This window comes from Panulirus ornatus, chromosome 59, assembly GCF_036320965.1.
Source record: "Panulirus ornatus isolate Po-2019 chromosome 59, ASM3632096v1, whole genome shotgun sequence".
Classification (NCBI taxonomy): Eukaryota; Metazoa; Arthropoda; class Malacostraca; order Decapoda; family Palinuridae; genus Panulirus; species Panulirus ornatus.
Window position 1 is genome coordinate 15,858,235 of NC_092282.1, and position 20,736 is coordinate 15,878,970.

At 38.5% G+C, this 20,736-nt stretch overlaps 2 protein-coding genes across 2 annotated transcripts in view; both read left to right on the plus strand.

Annotated features, from left to right (window-relative positions):
• The window catches only part of kermit (PDZ domain-containing protein GIPC-like protein kermit), a 172,851-nt gene extending 168,560 nt beyond the window's left edge, over positions 1–4,291 (plus strand). The window contains exon 7 of the mRNA XM_071696135.1: positions 2,241–4,291. Coding sequence (XP_071552236.1) covers positions 2,241–2,416 — 176 coding nt within the window. The 3' untranslated portion in view covers positions 2,417–4,291. The remainder of the gene's footprint in view (positions 1–2,240) is intronic.
• A 3,735-nt stretch (positions 4,292–8,026) lies between these two features.
• LOC139767132 (extracellular signal-regulated kinase 2-like) overlaps positions 8,027–20,736 on the plus strand; it is a 288,409-nt gene continuing 275,699 nt past the window's right edge. Inside the window, exon 1 of the mRNA XM_071696155.1 lies at positions 8,027–8,123. The gene's annotated coding sequence lies outside the window, so the exon portion shown is untranslated. The remainder of the gene's footprint in view (positions 8,124–20,736) is intronic.

The following is a 20,736-nucleotide window of genomic DNA, read 5'->3' on the forward strand; positions in this document are numbered from 1 at the left end:
ACTCAGCAATTTGTGTTTATAAGTACTTACTTGTAATTAGCTGTTTGTATAGACCGTTGAGGGAGTTCTAAACTCATGGGACCCCATCTATGGAACTTTTCCAGTGAAAAGAAATTTTTTAAAACTCTTATAAAATTTTGAGCATTCACAGTTTCATCACCAAGTTTATTCCACACATCCACAACTATTGTTCCACAGAAGTAATTTGTTACATCTTTTCATGTTATGCCCTCTGCTTGTTTTACTTTTGCATCTTTTGAAAAACTGTTTACTGTTATCATTAAATTAGTGTAAAAACTTAAATGTTGAGACTGAATCAATACTTCCTTTCCTATGGTAATTCAATTAATGGGCTCTAGCTTTATACTGTAACTCACCACTTAATGTCTGTTGCCCTCCCTGTAGACCTTATTTTTTTATCATCATTATTTCTTTTTGCTTCTTTTGGTGCGGTGACCAGACTTTAAGAATGCAGTTCCACTTTTAGTCTAATATATCATGTGGATAGTTCATGAACATTTTCTTAGACTTGCACTTGAATTTTATTCTACTATTTGCCAACAAGTGGTTTATCTCCTTTAAAGTTCTCTTAAGGTGGAGCTGTTGAGAGAGGCTAGGAACAATATCATCCCCTGAGTAAAGGAGATACCTGAGTATAGAGATTCTGACTGCTCATTTTATGCTCAGTAATATTATACCCATATTGAGTCTTTCTTACTCTGTGTCCCACCATCATTACTTTGCATTTACCTAGGTTGAATTTCAGACCAACTTTTGAGTTTGTCTAAGCCCCCATGCAAGTCATTGCAATCCTCATTACTCTTTACTTCCCTCATGATCTTGGCATCTTCCATAAACATGTTTAGGTGTAAATCCAGTACTTCTGGCAAGTCATTTGCATAGATTGTAAAGTGCAGCTGTCCTAGGACCAGATCCTGATAAGTGTCATTTAACCCCATCTACTAAGATAGTTTTCTGTCAACGGAGTATCCCCTTTATTCCTGCTTGAAGAAATAACTTCTTTACCATCCTACCACATGTGTGTGTATGTGTGTGTGTGTGCATTTAGCTATATGCATTGTACACAGAGGGAGTATTACACTCATGGGTCCTTTTCCTTTGAACTTTCTCAAGCATCCCATGGTTTCTTAAACTTCTGTATGTCCTTAGTATGCCATGTACTGGTAGTTCCAGTCTTCCACCACTTGCTGAACTTCGTAACATCCTTTCTAACAGTCTGAGCTTCTTACAATGCCCTCTTGTAGATTCAATGCATTGACATCATTGAAGCTGATTAAGAAACCTTAAGGCCATGATTAAGTCACTCCCTATTCATATCTTCGTAATGGTTGACAACTCAGTGGTCTCCAGCCTTTTTCTGTAGCTTAATTCAAAACAACCTTTCTTGTTATCCTCTGAATCTTCTTGGACAGATCTTTTTCATGTATATAAGTGGAGTAACCAAACTTAGGAACCATATTTTACTTTTGGTCTACCACTAGAATACATTGTGAATTGCTTGTCAAACTTTTCCACATCCACTTACTTAAATGTTATTCTGATATTTGAAAATAATATATTTCTTTGGGAGACTTGCCTCCTTAAAATTCCACGTCAAAGGACTTTTCAGTGCCAAATTATTCCTGTGTGGAACCCTTGCAACATTTGGCATGATATATATCGACTCTCAAGTCTGTCTCACATATAGATTCCTGTAGTTCTGGGGTTTCAAAACATTTTGAAACTACAGAACCCTTTGTCTTTCATGAAATACCCCATGGATCCCCATCAAGCTTTTGTAGATTCCAGTCTAGCCAACCATATATGTGTGTGTGTGTGTGTGTGTGTGAATTTTTGGAATTCACCATCAAAACTTCAAGTTATACAGTATATTACTGACAATGGCAGCTGTGATGTGTATTTGTATAAGCTGTTTCATTTTCTGTTTTGAGGTTAATGTGGTATACACCATTATATAGGTAAATTAAGTACAGTAGTTAGAAAGCCAAAGTTATTTCTTCTGAATTTATAAGAGTAGCATATGAGAAGCAAACACTGGTATGGTGTTGAAAACTGAAAACCAATTTACTTTGTAGCTCTTTTAGGCATGACTTTGAAGGTGTGGCATGACTGGAAGATTTATCCCACGTCAAACGTAGCCAAAATTCTGTTTTTGAAGATGCATAAAAACACTACAGAATATACATCAGATTATTTCTAATTGAATATTTCCTTTTCAGCTGCTCAGATCTGGGAACTGGGACAGCAGAAGCAAAATACAATGGAATTTGCCGAAGCTGTGGATGATTCTGATCTAGAAGCTTTTGGATTCACTGACGACTTCATCTTCGAACTTTGGGGAGCAATTACTGATGCGAAAGCTGGCAGACTGAAGAAAACTTCTGTCCATTCCTAAAATACAGCTGGCAGATCTCTAGAAGAGCAAATCTATCACAGACTAAGGAGGGGATTTTCAAATGAATCTTTCCTTCCCAATGTATATTGATAATTCCCAAAATATTTATTTGCATTTTTGGTAATACTTGTAAGTATTACATTACAATGAAACATGTTGATAAAACAGATAAAGCATTTTCTCGTTGTTTGCTTTTGGCATAAAAATGTCAGTGCAATGAGAAAAATGGCATGTATTTTCAAAGAAAAAATACATGTTGATTTTTTCAGGTAAAAAGATGTATAGTTTCATTCCCAAGGATTCAAGTGAAAGAAAATAATCCAGAGAATGAGTGATTAGAATATTCATGGGTGGTTAGTTTATTTACCATCAGAAAGTGAATAAAAAAATGAAATTTTAGGTATGATCACATATTATCACATAGGAAAAAATATTAATGCATATTTCATGTGTTTTAGAAGGACATTTTATATGACCTACCTTTGCGTAGAATTCAGAGAAAACTCAGAATTTCATAGTCTTTAAGAGATCAGGTTTTGTTTCAACCACCCTCCAAATTTTAACAAATCTGAACACATATCTCTGTGGGAAAATTTGCCTCCTTAAAATTCTTCATCAAAGGACTCTTGAGTGCCACAATTATGTTTTGTGTGTGGTTGCCAGGGTATGCTCATGCTTTAAATTATGGAAAATTCCAGAACATTATGAAGTTATGTATTGAGTGTAAGGGGGGAATAATGACTAAAGAAATTTTTACATCAGTCTCAGGTCTTCCCAGAATCTTGCATGATGTTCTGGAAATTGTCCCCGTGTGATGTTTTTGTAGCATAAAATGTAGAACACATGAGAGGGCCACCATACACAAGTGCATATAAGAAACATAATTCATATGAAAAGAATTTTTGATGCAACATTTTGTTATCCATGTCTAAAGTCAAAATCAGATAGGAAGTAATCACAAGCACCTTGACTAATTCAAGGATATGGTAGTATTCAATAATTAAAATACATGAAGGAACATGAAGGTAAAATTATTACTTCAGTTGGCTCAAAGTGAACAGTAGGTATATCTTGAAATTTGTATTTATAACATGGTCAGATATTGAGCATCACTTAAATCAAGGCATGATTTCAAATGAATCAGATTTTGAAGATTAATATTGTTATGTAATATAAGTAATTGCTTATGCAATGTATGGAAATAAGACATAACTACTGTACCTGGTTGTGATGTCAGTATTAGGAAATAGCTGAGATGTTTGAATTATCTTTAAAAAGAAAACTATAACCAACAGTACATATGAGTTAGAGCATTAGGTCATCTTTTTACAAGAATGTTTGTAAACTCATTTTCTAATGACACATGTTGACTGTCATTTCCCACAAGTCCTAAAAGTGGCTACTTGATGGATCTGTCAGACTTGTACTTTTGGAATAAAACATAACAGTACTTCCATTTTTTACAGTGCTGTATATCCTAGCCTGTACATGGTAAGATTACTTTGATAAGTTAACAACTGTGTATATCCTGATATTTGCAGTATCATTTATGAGATCACCATTTAATATAGAGAAAACATTAATATTAATACAGACAGCTGACAGAATAAAGAATATATTGTACAAGTCCATTCTGCCTTGGACTTATCAAATGTTAATGCCCCTATTAAAGACAATTGCATTCTCAGAATGTTCCTAAGAATAGTATGCTGTGCAGCCCACCATGATAATATATATGACGATTATCAGAGAGTTCTCAAGCATTCACATCATAATTTGGATGTGATTTGCAGGTTGTTTTACAGGTAAGGTATTATGTATTTATGTAACTCAATGAGCATTTTCTTGTACAGTTAATATAATGAGCTTTGTGTATGTATGATTTTTATTTTCCCATAAATGTAAAAGTAGTAAACATACTACAAGTTATTTGTTTCCCATTAATGCTATTCAAGCATCTGTGTTTGTAAAATCCCACTTCAGTGACTATAATGGTAGAATTCTCCTTGCATTCTGTTACTTGATACTAATAGCATTTCCACTAATTTTTCTGTATCTTGTAAATAAGGAGGAACAATGAAGTCATCCATTTCCTGCCCCATTCTCTTTTTTTTTCTCTGTAGTTACCTATGTGTACACTGTAAAAAAGGAATTCAGTACTCATGCAGCCCAGTACCTTAAACTTTCTATACTATAATACAGTTTTGTACTCTTTATATTGTCTGACTACAATCTTATCATTTAGCTTTAGGATGATTTTTTTATGTCTTTTATAGATTAACCAGACCATACTGACTAGCCAGTTTTTCAATCCCATGCCTTCAATATCTGTAATCCACCAACCACAGCTGAACTTTATTGTGGTACCAGTTAGTTTAACTTTTAAGAAAAGACTAGTATTTTAGTACAAATTAGTAACTTTTAATGAAAGTCTAGTATTTTGGTACAAGTTACTTTAACTTTTAATGTAGGACTTGTATTTTGGTACCAGTTAGTTTAACTTGTAATGAACAACAAGTAATGAAAGACTAATAAAGTTATTGGAGAAACAAACTTTTACAAATTTTATAAGAACTTGCAAAAATTTTGGGAATTAATAATAGTAACATAAATTAGCAGCCAATGCTATATTTAGGGTAAGATAAGTCCAAACTTTAACAGGGCAAAAACCTTAAGTCAACTCTTGCAGTCATCTCTGTAGCTAGTATTATGAAATTAATATATTAAATGTCGACTAAACTAATAAATTTTGTACAATCTCTTATACTATAGAGTGGAAGAGCTACCTCTCACAACAATTTCAAACTCCTTGACAATACGAGATCTGATTATTTAATCTATATGTGTACAAGGCATAAATTCATGTCGAATACTAACTGCCTGCTACAGATCTCAACACCCTCAGGATCAAACCTAACATGACCTTTTTCTCCCATAAATACCCTGCAAGAGTATGGCCAGCAAGTCCCTAGAATCAATATGAATTATGACCAACTCAACAAATAGATGGTTTTATGCCATCTATACATTAACCTTCAAAGTGTCGTCATCACATTTTCTCTTACGGAAAGGCACCCAACACCCATGTGATGCTTCAACTTTTCTCACCTCTGTTTAGATATCCAATAAACTTATTATACCTTTAGTAGTCAAAAGATATCTCTTCCACTGCCTAGCAGGTGCAGTAAAAAAACATACTTTCCTCACCCTTCCAATTACTATTGTAAGATACACACTCATTACCATCTTGGGTTATGTGTACAGTGACCCCATGGAAAATATACAGATAAATATACAACATGTTGGATTACCAAAGTGAAGAAAGTGATAGAAGTGAAGTTGAATATCAAGTGAAATGTAAATCTAGTAACTTAGAGTGATTTTAGCTGGAAGAGGAAAGGCAGCACAAGTTCCCATCACCTGTATCACCACCACATTCATACTCAGCCTTTGTATTGTTACGTGAAGCATTATACAATGACAGTACCTAATTTTCATGAATATAGCCTTTGTGATGGAGAACTTTAATTACAGATGAAAATAAACAACAAACATTTCAAAGCCTATTTTGACAGTAATGTCCCATTTATATTGTAATGCGTGATTTATAATTTTGGGCATGTTGTGTAATATTTCTACATATACTCATTTTGATCACCGCCATTGCAGTGCTTGTGTAAGAAATAAGAGCAGGGAATGATCTAAGAAATACATCCATCATGGCCTTCTCTCTTATCTTGAGAAGAGGAAGTAAGCGGCAATCATTCCAGCCACACCCCTTTCCCCACTCTTTTTTTTAGTATGCTTGATGTAATATATCTACATACATTTATGTTATTCGCCACCAATGCTGTGCCATTCTAATAAGTCAGAGAACATTACAACACAAAGTTCAAGAGAAAGAACAAAACAAGACATCCATATCCTATCCTCTTGTCTCAAGCTGCCGGACTTGTCAATCACACCCATATTTTCCTGCTCACTCAGCACTCTACCAGGCTACCACAAGTGACAAGTGGTACTTACACGTTTTGTGTACTTTCTCTTGCAAGCCAATCTATCAATCTGTACATTTTTTTTCGCATGTGGTGATGGGATTTTTTTCCCCCATTTGTTTTTGTTTTATCCAATATAGCTGTTTAGAGGACAAGTAGGATTGTGATTAGTTCAAGCTTTTGTTGGCTATTTATAGGCTTTGTTGGTAGACCCAGAGCCGGTAATTAGGTAAAAGTTTGTCATACATGCAAACTTATATGACATACTGTACCAACACTTTAATCTGTCCGCTGATGGACGCATGTGTTCTAAGTGACATTTTGACGAAAGGACAACTTATCTATTGGCAGATACGCATTTCTTTCGATCTTTCAATGTCAAATCACTCATTAACGATAGGATTATGAGGGAAGGGGGAAATGTGTGGTCAGATAATGAAATAATGTGAAACCAATCTACGTAAAAACATGAAAACTTTCCAATTCTAAAGCAACTGATAACATGTAGTTTCTATTTTTGGTGAAATTCCACGGTATCATAACTTGTCCTCCACCGAACAGTGCCATGGATCATTTGGTCCGGAGGTAAATAGGGAGGTTAGATGTCTATAGAGATATACGAATCTAAGACTGTGTGTAAGAGACCCCATCAGATTTAATTCGATCCCTATATCTGAACTCGCCAACATATTTGCAAAACTCGGATTGTCTTATTCAAACTTTACGATGCATGGCGGCATTCTGTGAAATGCATCAGTAATCAAGGAAATCAAACATTTCTAGAAACTATAAGGAAACAGGTTTTCTTGTATTGCAGCCCCATTCTGTTTGCATATTGATTTGTAAACCAAATAAAGCATAATAAAATCTGAACAGGCACCAGATGAATGTTTGGTGTCAGCAGGATGGTCACTTTTCTAATGTTCTCACAACCTCGGGATCACTCCTGTTTGTATTCTACTTTACTTTCTGATATAGAATGGTTTTACTCCAAAATTTCCTCCCTTGTCGAAGCCGTGCCCACTTTTGCGAGAATTTGTTTGAGTGGTATGGGTAATTCATCAGTTGGACGCACGTAGTCGATAGATTTTACCCCTCCTACTCCAACAATTATGTTCTCGTAGAGTGACAGGACTTTGAAACGCAGGAAACCTGTGGGATAAAAGCACTCCGTATCAAGAATTTTACCAATCTGAAACCGTAAAGAATCCACTGTGCCAACTTTGTCAAAGTCTGTGATTGTAAAGCACGAAGAATAATGCTGGCGTCTCTAGTACAACAGAAGTGGCTGTCCTTTGGAAATGTCAAAAATTTACCAGTCGCTTGTTTAAAGAGCTTCATTTAGTGTGTAAGTAGATGTATAAACCAAAGAAGCTGTAATACAAAAAAAAGGCTTGATTACAAAGTCCAGAAATGTCTAATCTATCAATGATGCAGTCTACGCCTTGCTGCCATGCATCGTATCATTTGAATCCTCTTAGCCAAAGTGTTGGGGGACTTCAGATGTCTATAAAGATATAAGGATCGAATTCAATGCTCTATGGACTTGACACTAAGAGGGTCAGATTCCTATGTGTCTATAGGCATCTGAACTCGCTGTTTACACCAAATCATCCATGGCGCTCGTGTGGTGCGTACAAGTTTTGATGATAGACTTTCACCAATAATGAAACCATTAAGTAACGTCCGACTCATCCGTAGCGTTAAAACAGGTAAGTTATCTTATGTGTTTATGTTTATTGATGTTTCACGTTACTTATTTACTATATGTTCCCACGTTTGCCCTCTTCTTCATAACCCTATCACTAACGAGTTAAATAATATCCAAAGATCGGCTTTAAGATTATAAAAGGAGATTTTTTTACTGTTCAGTCACAATTGTCGCAACAAAGATTCTGTAAGAGTAGAACACAGATCATAATCCACTAGAATACGCGCCTGCCAATGAATAAGTCACAAACGAAATTTCATAACAGTTACAACTCGTTGATTCCATGGTTCTTTTTGATAAGGTGAAATTTCACTGATAATGAATATAGAAGCAGAACACTAAAATGTGTACCTTTACCAGCTTGAGTACCTACACTCTCTCACCTCACACTGGGCTTTCTTTCTTTACAATTAAAGGCATAACAAGTTTGCCTTCAAGAGTCCATGTTAGGCAGCCACCACATTTCGGGCTGCTCATTGCTTTGATTCAGTTGTAGTTCATCTCTCTGTTGTGTCTCGCTTACCACTAAGATTGCCAGCGGATTTCGACTTTGTACTTATTTATCAAGGATTCTCAAATTAGGAAATATTTCAAGTAATCTAATTTTTATTTTCTTCCTGCCTTGTAACAATAAATGGCAGTAATTTAGATTAATAGCCAGGCGACATCTCAAATTAGGAAATATTTCAACTAATCTGGTTTTATTTTCTTCCTGCCTTGTAACGATAAATGGCAGTAAGTCAGACTAATGGCCGGGTGACATTGGAGCTTTCAGTTTCAGTAAATACTCTCATCTCTTTAAATTAACGGTCTGGTTGGATGGTTAAGCCCTACAGAATATCTGTCAAAGGGAGGCTAGGTTATCGTTCTTCCATACCTTCTCCAGTGTTATGATATCTTGCAGAGGTGTGAATAACGAATATCAAGTACTCCAGAAACAAGATTATCAGAGTCATATGTTATGGTTTTAGTGTCCATAGGTACTGGATCTACTCTTCTGCCGAAAATGAAATGAAATGCAGTGAAATGTGTTATACTATCGTTAGTTGGCAACTCATCCTCTGATACCATTCTGTTGAACAAGATCTTGGTACCTGAAATAAGAGAACTGATTTAAAGTGTGAGGGCTAGGGTTAACAAAGCTGTTTTATCATGGAGAAAGAGAGTGAAGGGACCAATTACACCCTTCAAAATTTTTAATCAGCTGAATAATGCTGACATTTAAATGTAAATAATCAAATGCAATACCATTATAACCAGAAGGCACAAGAAGCTGGTTCATACATTTGTATTTCTGACAGCAAGCCAATATTAATTTGCTGCACATCCACTTACTATTCTTTAAACAAACATTCTAAAACTTATTCCAGAATTATGCCAATTGACCATACGTGTAAAAGCAACAATTCATTGAATTTATTCGAAAATATGCGGAGCATAAACTAATTTAGAATCTAGTAACAACCGTATTGTGGATGGAGCCCTTGTTCCCCCGAGAATCTGACAGATATTTTACAGCAAAAGGAATATGGTCATACGGGAATTAAGTAATGTAAAACTATAGAAAATGTGCAATGAACGCCATTTATGCAACAGATATGGTAATACTATCAGTGGATTTTCCTTGGTATTAGCTAAATAGGGGAGTAATGGACAGGACTCGCTGACCCCTTCCCTGGTCATTGCCCTAGAATTATTTCTTTATTTTGCCGCTAGGTACACGTCCATGTTGTCAGTCCTAGATCATTGGCGTATCTACAAATGTTTGAACATCATACATATACTGACCAAGCCTAATATCATGGAGCGCACGAAGGACCATTATTTCTTACGCAATACATACGTACCCCTTGTTGTCCTTCGGTCTTAAGCTCAAGCCTTTTCATCTTAATTGGTGATTCGCCCCTATCCGAGGGGCTGGACAATAAATATTAGGCAAAATAATGTTCGACTTAAATGCCGACTATGCAGCAACATAATCATAACGACAAGGATAATTTGAATCGCCGCACCTCAAAAGTAAAATTTCTTTCTTTTCTATGATGTCTATAATTACCAAATTATGAAACGGAAAGTTGGCTATAATTTTGACCTAACACGTTATTGGTCAGGGTAGTGAAGATGAGCGAAACTATTAAACATTACTTATTTACATGAAACGTTATTTATTTTGGTTTGTCATTTATTTGTCATATCAATTTATGTGTTTATATATAATTACCCAAGGACTAATTTATGTGAGTCTTGGTGACTTCACAAGTGCTGTGATCTTGTACAGGCTTTGCCTAGTAGCACACACACACACACACACACACACACATATATATATATATATATATATATATATATATATATATATATATATATATATATATATATATATACGAATATAGTGCATATGAACGCGCACTTCCACATAACATACAAACATCAAATAGCAAAGGACCGAACCCGGGACCTGCGTGGCAGGGGTGGCTACTGCTAGGCTATGATCGCCCCTAATAGTGTAATGACTATTCGAGTACTATGTAATTTATTACCCTTCGTCTCACGTTGGTGAGCCTGATGGGAAATGCCTAGTGGAAACCCCGTTGTTCACCAACGTGAGAGGAAGGGTATTCGATTACATAGTACTGGAATAGTAATTTCAGTAAACATGTGATTCACATGTTTACCAAATGGCGTCCTAACTTCGTCTCTTCGATGTATATCAACTGACTGTTATATTTCTCTCTTGTGTCTCCCCTGATGATGTGATTATTACACGAAAGTGCACTTGGGAACTTTTCGTGTTTCATTTTCCCAGTGGACTCATAGGAATATCTTGATCACGCGCAAAATTGTGATCCTTTCCAATATATATATATATATATATATATATATATATATATATATATATATATATATATATATATATTTTTTTTTTTTTTTTTTTTTTTTTTTGCTTTGTCGCTGTTTCCCGCGTTTGCGAGGTAGCGCAAGGAAACAGACGAAAGAAATGGCCCAACCCACCCCCATACACATGTATATACATACGTCCACACACGCAAATATACATACCTACACAGCTTTCCATGGTTTACCCCAGACGCTTCACATGCCTTGATTCAGTCCACTGACAGCACGTCAACCCCGGTATACCACATCGATCCAATTCACTCTATTCCTTGCCCTCCTTTCACCCTCCTGCATGTTCAGGCCCCGATCACACAAAATCTTTTTCACTCCATCTTTCCACCTCCAATTTGGTCTCCCACTTCTCCTCGTTCCCTCCACCTCCGACACATATATCCTCTTGGTCAATCTTTCCTCACTCATTCTCTCCATGTGCCCAAACCATTTCAAAACACCCTCTTCTGCTCTCTCAACCACGCTCTTTTTATTTCCACACATATCTCTTACCCTTACGTTACTTACTCGATCAAACCACCTCACACCACACATTGTCCTCAAACATCTCATTTCCAGCACATCCACCCTCCTGCGCACAACTCTATCCATAGCCCACGCCTCGCAACCATACAACATTGTTGGAACCACTATTCCTTCAAACATACCCATTTTTGCTTTCCGAGATAATGTTCTCGACTTCCACACATTCTTCAAGGCTCCCAGGATTTTCGCCCCCTCCCCCACCCTATGATCCACTTCCGCTTCCATGGTTCCATCCGCTGCCAGATCCACTCCCAGATATCTAAAACACTTTACTTCCTCCAGTTTTTCTCCATTCAAACTTACCTCCCAATTGACTTGACCCTCAACCCTACTGTACCTAATAACCTTGCTCTTATTCACATTTACTCTTAACTTTCTTCTTTCACACACTTTACCAAACTCAGTCACCAGCTTCTGCAGTTTCTCACATGAATCAGCCACCAGCGCTGTATCATCAGCAAACAACAACTGACACTTCCCAAGCTCTCTCATCCACAGCAGACTTCATACTTGCCCCTCTTTCCAAAACTCTTGCATTTACCTCCCTAACAACCCCTGAGGTGCCTGAGGATTGGCGGAATGCGTGCATAGTGCCATTGTACAAAGGCAAAGGGGATAAGAGTGAGTGCTCAAATTTCATAGGTATAAGTTTGTTGAGTATTCCTGGTAAATTATTTGGGAGGGTATTGATTGAGAGGGTGAAGGCATGTACAGAGCATCAGATTGGGGAAGAGCAGTGTGGTTTCAGAAGTGGTAGAGGATGTGTGGATCAGGTGTTTGGTTTGAAGAATGTATGTGAGAAATACTTAGAAAAGCAAATGGATTTGTATGTAGCATTTATGGATCTGGAGAAGGCATATGATAGAGTTGATAGAGATGCTCTGTGGAAGGTATTAAGAATATATGGTGTGGGAGGCAAGTTGTTAGAAGCAGTGAAAAGTTTTTATCGAGGATGTAAGGCATGTGTACGTGTAGGAAGAGAGGAAAGTGATTGGTTCTCAGTGAATGTAGGTTTGCGGCAGGGGTGTGTGATGCCTCCATGGTTGTTTATATATATATATATATATATATATATATATATATATATATATATATATATATATATATATATATATATATATATATATGTGGAAATGTATAGGTATATATATGTGCGTCTGTGGACGTGTATTTATATACATATGTATGTGGGTGGGTTGGGCCATTCTTTCGTCTGTTTCTTTGCGCTACCTCACTAACGTGGGAGACAGCGACAAAGTATAATAAATTATAGGGGAGAAAAATACTTCCCACGCATTCCCCGCGTGTCGTAGAAGACAATTAAAGGGGACGGGAGCGGGGGGCTAGAAACCCTCCCCTCCTTGTATTTTAACTTTCTAAAAGGGGAAACAGAAGAAGGAGTCACGCGGGGAGTGCTCAACCTTCTCGAAAGCTCAGATTGGGGTGTCTGAATGTGTATAGATGTAACCAAGATGAGAAAAAAGGAGATAGGTATTATGTTTGATGAAAAGAACCTGGATGTTTTGGCTCTGTGTGAAACGAAGCTCAAGGGTAAAGGTGAAGAATGGGAATGTTTTGGGAGTAAAGTCAGGGGTTGGTGGGAGGATAAGAGCAAAGAACGAGTAGCACTACTCCTGAATCAAGAGTTGTGGGAGTATGTGTTAGAGTGTAAGAAAGTAAACTTCTGGGAGTAAAGTCAGGGGTTGGTGGGAGGATAAGAGCAAAGGAACGAGTAGCACTACTCCTGAATCAGGAGTTGTGGGAGTATGTGTTAGAGTGTAAGAAAGTAAACTTTTGGGAGTAAAGTCAGGGGTTGGTGGGAGGATAAGAGCAAAGGAACGAGTAGCACTACTTCTGAATCAGGAGTTGTGGGAGTATGTGTTAGAGTGTAAGAAAGTAAACTCTAGATTGATATGGGTAAAACTGAAAGTAGATGGAGAGAGATGTGTGATTATTGGTGCCTATGCACCTGGGCATGAGAAGAAAGATCATGGGAGCAGCTGAGTGAGTATGTTACCAGTTTTGATGCACAAGACCGGGTTATAGTGATGGGTGATTTGAATGCAAAGGTGAGTAATGTGGCAGTTGAGGGAATAATTGGTGTACAAGGTGTGTTCAGTGTTGTAAATGGAAATGGTGAAGAGCTTGTAGACTTGTGTGCTGAAAAAGCACTGGTGATTGGGAATACCTGGTTTAAAAAGAGAGATGTACATAAGTATACGTATGTAAGTAGGAGAGATGGCCAGAGAGCGTTATTAAATTACGTCTTAATTGATAGGCGCGTGAAAGAGAGGCTTTTGGATGTTAATGTGCTGAGAGATGCAACTGCAGGGATGTCTGATCATTATCTTGTGGAGGCGAAGATGAAGATCTGAGGAGGTTTTCAGAAAAGAAGAGAGAATGTTAGGGTGAAGAGAGTGGTGAGAGTAAGTGAGCATGGGAAGGAGACTTGTGTGAGGAAGTACCAGGAGAGACTGAGTGCAGAATGGAAAAAGAGGAGAGCAAAGGACATAAGGGGAGTAGGGGAGGAATGGGATGTACTGAGGGAAGCAGTGATGGCTTGAGCAAAAGATGCTTGTGGCATGAGAAGCGTAGGAGGTGAGCAGATTAGAAAGGGTAGTGAGTAGTGGGATGAAGTAAGATTGTTAGTGAAAAAGAATAGAGAGACATGTGGACGATTTTTGCAGGGAAATAGTGCAAATGACTGTGAGATGTATAAAAGAAAGAGGCAGGAGGTCAAGAGAAAGGTGCAAAAGGTGAAAAAGAGGACAAATGAGAGTTGGGGTGAGAGAGTATCATTAGATTTTAGGGAGAACAAAAAGATGTTTTGGAAGGAGGTAAATAGAGTGCGTAAGACGAGAACAAATGGGAACATCGGTGAAGGGGGCTAATGGGGAGGTAATAACAAGTAGTGGTGATGTGAGAAGCAGATGGAGTGAGTATTTTGAAGGTTTGTTGAATGTGTTAGATGATAGAGTGATAGATATAGGATGTTTTGGTCAAGATGATTTGGTAAACAGAAAATGATTTGATAAACAGAGAAGAGGTAGTGAAAGCTTTGCGGAAGATGAAAGCCGGCAAGGCGGCGGGTTTGGATGATATTGCAGTGGAATTCAATAAAAAAGGGGGTAACTGTGTTGTTGATTGGTTGGTGAGGACGTTCAGTGTGTGTATGGCTCATGGTGAAGTGCCTGAGGATTGGCGTAATGCATGCATAGTGCCACTGTACAAAGGCAAAGGGGATAAAGGTGAGTGCTCAAATTACAGAGGTATAAGTTTGTGGAGTATTTCTGGGAAATTATAGGGGAGGGTATTGATTGAGAGGGTGAAAGCATGTACAGAGCATCAGATTGGGGAAGAGCAGTGTGGTTTCAGAAGTGGTAGAGAATGTGTCGATCAGGTGTTTGCTTTGAAGAATATATGTGAGAAATACTTAGAAAAACAGATGGATTTGTATGTGGCATTTATGGATCTGGAGAACGCATATGATAGAGTTGATAGAGATGCTCTGTGGAAGGTATTAAGAGTATACGGTGTGGAAGGCAAGTTGCTGGAAGCAGTGAAAAGTTTTTATCGGGGATGTAAGGCATGTGTACGTGTAGGAAGAGAGGAAAGTGATTGATTCCCAGTGAATGTCGATTTGCGGCAGGGGTGCGTGATGTCTCCATGGTTGTTTAATTTGTTTATGGATGGGGTTGTTAGGGAGGTGAATGCAAGAGTTTCGGAGTGAGGGGCAAGTATGCAGTCTGTTGTGGATGAGAGGGCTTGGGAAGTGAGTCAGTCGTTGTTCGCTGATGATACGGCGATGGTGGCTGATTCGGGTGAGAAACTGCAGAAGCTGGTGACTGAGTTTGGTAAAGTGTGTGAAAGAAGAAAGCTGAGAGTAATCGTGACTAAGAGCAAGGTTAGTAGGTTTGTTAGGTACAGTTGAGTTGAGGTACGAGTTTATTGGGAGGTAAGTTTGAATGGAGAAAAGGTAGAGGAAGTAAAGTGTTTTAGACATCAGGGAGTGGATTTGGCAGCGGATAGAACCATGGAAGCGGAAGTGAGTCACAGGGTGGGGGAGGGAGCGAAAGTTCTGGTAGCGTTGAAAAATGTGTGGAAGGCGAGAACATTATCTCGGAAAGCAAAAATGGCTATGTTTGAAGGAATAGTGGTTCCAACAATGTTATATGGCTGTGAGGCATGGGCCATAGATGGCGTTGTACAGAGAAGGGTAGGTGTGTTGGAAAAGAAATGTTTGAGGACACTGTGTTGTGTGAGGTGGTTTTATTGAGTAATTAATGAAAGGGTAAGAGAGATGTGTGGTAATAAAAAGAGTGTGGTTGAGAGAGCAGAAGAGGGTGTTTTGAAATGGTTTGGTCACATGAAGAGAATGAGTGAGGAAAGAACGGTGGAGGGAACGAGAAGTAGGAGACCAGATAGGAGGTGGAAGAATGGAGTGAAAAAGATTTTGAGCGATTGGGGCCTAAACATTCAGGAGGGTGAAAGGCGTGCAAGGAATAGAGTGAATTGGAACGGTGGTATACTGGGGTCAACGTACTGTCAGTGGATCGAACCAGGGCATGTGAAGCGTCTGGGGTGAACCATGGAAAGTTATGTGGGACCTGGATGTGGAAAGGGAGCTCTGGTTTCGGTGCATTATACATGACAGGTATAGACTGAGTGTGAACGAATGTGGCCTTTGTTGTCTTTTCCTAGCGCTACCTCGCGCGCGCAGGGGGAGGGGGTTGCTGTTTCACGTGTGGCCGGGTGGCTACGGAATGGATGAAGGCAGCAAGTATGAATTTGTACATGTGTATATATGTATATATCTGTGTATGCATATGTATGTATACGTTGAAATGTATATGCGTGTATGTATATGTGCGTGTGTGGGCGTTTATGTATATACATGTGTATGTAGGTGGGTTAGGCCATTATTTCGATTGTTTCCTTGCACTGCCTCGCTAACGCGGGAGATGGCGACTAAGTATAATGATAATGATAATGATAATGATAATAATGATAATAATAATAATAATAATGATAATGGGAATGGGATATATTTAGTGAAGTAGTGATGGCTTGCGCTAAAGATGCTTATGGCATGAGAAGCGTGGGAGGTGGGCATATTAGAAAGGGTAGTGAGTGGTGGGATGAAGAAGTAAGATTATTAGTGAAAGAGAAGAGAGAGGCATTTGGACGATTTTTGCAGGGAAATAGTGCAAATGACTGGGATATATATAAAGGAAAGAGGCTGGTCAAGAGAATGGTGCAAAAGGTAAAAAAAGAGGGCAAATGAGAGATGGGGTGAGAGAGTATCATTAGATTTTAGGGAGAATAAAAATATGTTTTGGAAGGAGGTCAATAAAGTGCGTAAGACAAGAGAACAAATGGGAACATCGGTGAAGGGGGCTAATGGGGAGGTAATAACAAGGAGTGGTGATGTGAGAAGGAGATGGAGTGAGTATTTTGAAGGTGCGTTGAATGTGTTAAATGATAAAGTGGCAGTTTTAGGGTGTTTTGGTCGAGGTGGTGTGCGAAATGAAAGGGTCAGGGAGAATGATTTGGTAAACAGAGAAGAGGTAGTAAAAGCTTTGCGGAAGATGAAAGCCGGCAAGGCAGCAGGTTTGGATGGTATTGCAGTGGAATTTATTGAAAAAGGGGGTGACTGTGTTTTCAGTTGGTTGATGAGGATATTCAATGGGTGTAAGTATGGCTCATGGTGAAGTGCCTGAGGATTGGCGGAATGCAGGCATAGCGCCATTGTACAGAGGCAAAGAGGATAAAGGTGAGTGTTCAAATTACAGAGGTATAAGTTTGTTGAGTATTCCTAGGAAATTATATGAGAGGGTATTGATTGAGAGGGTGAAGGCATGTACAGAACATCAGATTAGGGAGGATCAGTGTGGTTTCAGAAGTGGTAGAGGATGTGTGGATCAGGTCTTTGCTTTGAAGAATGTATGTGAGAAATACTGAGAAAAGCAAATGGATTTGTATGTAGCATTTATAAATCTGGAAAAGGCATGTGATAGAGTTGATAGAGATGCTCTGTGGAATATATTAAGAATATATGGTCTGGGAGGCAAGTTGCTGGAAGCAGTGAAAAGTTTTTATCGAGGATGTAAGGCATGTGTACGAGTAAGAAGAGAGGAAAGTGATGAGTGAGGAAAGATTGACAAAGAGGATATATGCGTCAAAGGTGGAGGGAAAGAAGAGAAGTGGGAGGCCAAATTGGAGGTGGAAGGATGGAGTGATAAAGATTTTGAGCGATCGGAGCTTGGACATACAAGAGGGTGAAATGCGTGCAAAAAAAAAAATGAAATGGAACCATGTGGTATATCGGGGTCGACATACTGTCAATGGATTGAACCAGGGCATGTGAAGCGTCTGGGGTAAACCATGGAAAGTTATGTGAATCCTGGATGTGTGAAGGGAGCTGTGGTTTCGGTGCATTATACATGACAGCTAGAGACTGAGTGTGAACAGATGTGGCCTTTGTTGTCTTTTCCTAGTGCTACCTCGTTCTCGTGCGGGGGGAGAGGGTTGCCATTTCATGTGTGGCGGGATGGCGATGGGAATGAATAAATGCAGCAAGTATGAATTATGTACATGTTTAGATATGTATATGTCGGTGTATGTATATATATGTATACGTTGAAATGTATAGGTATGTATATGTGTGTGTGTGTGGACGTGTATGTATATACATGTGTATGTGGGCGGGTTGGGCCATTCTCTCGTCTATTTCCTTGTACTACCTCGTTAACGCGGGAGACAGCGACAAAGTATAATATATATATATATATATATATATATATATATATATATATATATATATATATATATATATATATATATATATATATATACAGAATTGAAAGCTCAAACTACAGAGGTATAAGTCTGTTGAGTAAACCTGGTCAGGCGTATGGGAGAGCGATGATCAAGAAGGTGGTAACGGACTGGGGAGGAGTTATGTGGCTTCAGGAGTGGTAGAAGGTTGTGTGGAATCGGTGTCTGCTCTGAAAAATATATATGTTTAAGAAATTCCTGGAGAAAGAGAGGGATTTGCGTGTAGCATTGATGGAGTCAGAGTGAGCTACGACAGGGTTATTAGAGATATCATGCTGAGGATATATCGAATATATGGTGTTGGGGGAGAGCTGTTAAATGCAGCAACTTTTTATATTGAGAATTATGCGTGTGTTCGAAAGGGAAGAGAGGAGACTGAGTTGTTGCATGTGGAGGTCGGTCAACATCAAGGGTGCGTGAGGTCAATGTGGCTCTTTCATCTCTTCATGTAAGGTGGTGTTTGTGAGGTGGTGAATGCAAGGAGAGAGAAGTGGATCTAAAGTGCGCTGTGAGGATGGCGGACTAAGAGATGAGTCAGTTGCAGTTTGCCGATGAGACTGGAGTGAGAAACTCCAGAAGTTAGCGACAAAGTTTGGGGAATGTATGAACGGAGGAAAATGAAAGATAGTGTGAATAAAATAAGGTAAAGAGATGTAGCAGGGTGGGGTGAGAAGCAGGATGAGTTGAGTGAGTGTGAGGAGGAGAACCTGACGGAAGTGCACTACTTTGGATTTCTGGAAGTGGATATGACGTCGGATGGAACCATGGGAGCTAAAGTGAATCATAGGGTGCGAGTGGGTCAAAGGTGCATCGCAGGGTATGTGGAACGAGAAATCATCATCTGTTAGGGTAGAGAAGGGTATGTGTAGAAGTAAGATAGTCCCCAACGGTGTTGTATGGATCCGAGTCTTTGGACGTAAAAGCAAAAGGACGGAAAATTGTGGACGGTATGTGCCGTAAGGAGGGTGGATGGTGTGGGGGAACGATAGGAAGAGCGAGGTTTGGTAGCAGTGGTCTGTTATGTGGAGAGTGGACGAGAGTGTGCCTTAGTAAGATGGTTTGGACTTATGAAGAAGAGAGGATGAGTAAAGAAAGATTTGTAAAGATGATTTGTGTGGCAGAAGAGTTAGAAATACAAGGAAGGGGAAGACTGAGAAGATGGAAGGATGGAGAGTCTTTGATGTGTTGGTGCATGATCATTTAGGAAAGTGAGGGTGAGAGGCGGGCATGGGATAGAAAAAACCGGGTCGATATGGTATATGGTGGGGCGACGCACCATCAGTAGGCCTTATCAGGGCTTGTAAAGCAGTCTTGAGAAATCACGGAGTTATCTTTTGGGCTTTGGCTGTGAATGGTAGGCTAAGTTTATATGTATATATATATATATATATATATATATATATATATATATATATATATATATATATATATATATATATATATATATTATCCCTGGGGATAGGGGATTAAGAATACTTCCCACGTATTCCCTGCGTGTCGTAGAAATCGACTAAAAGGGGAGGGAGCGGGGGGGCTGGAAATCCTCCCCTCTCGTTTTTTTTCTCTTTTTTTTTTAATTTTCCAAAAGAAGGAACAGAGGGGGCCAGGTGAGGATATTCCAAAAAAGGCCCAGTCCTCTGTTCTTAACGCTACCTCGCTAACGCGGGAAATGGCGAATAGTTTAAAAGAAAAGAAAGAATATATATATATATATATATATATATATATATATATATATATATATATATATATATATATATATATGCATAGGGCTGAATGTATAACGTTAACTAACCAGTCTTAATCTTGATAAGGGATGTTTGCATCAATAACCTGTGTTCCCCACAGATGTTCACCTGCCTTAATAACTAAAGGGTAGAATAAGGTTATTAGCCGTATTGCTTAAAACTGAATCATATACAAGTTCCTCAGTAAATCAGTTAACAATGAAACGGAACCCAAATTATTTTTTGAACCTGCGAAACCTCATCCAGATTCACGTAATGATTGCGCTTTGTCACACCGCGCAAGAATAACCTCAACTATAAATTGTTCATACACGCGAATTCCTCCATATTACAAGCAGCTTTTCAATATAGAATTACCCCGAGAAAATATTATCACACACACACACACACACACACACACACACAGAACTACAGAGGAATGTTACCCGGCTCACCCGGAACACGTCAAGACAACAAAGGCACATGACATCGTCAAGAAAAAGTGGAAATACAAAGGGAGTAAAAAATAGACAGACAAAGTATACGAGAACGTGAAAAAATGAATTTCCGTGAATGTTATAAAAATAACCTCAAAGGAATTCTTTAGAAATGTAA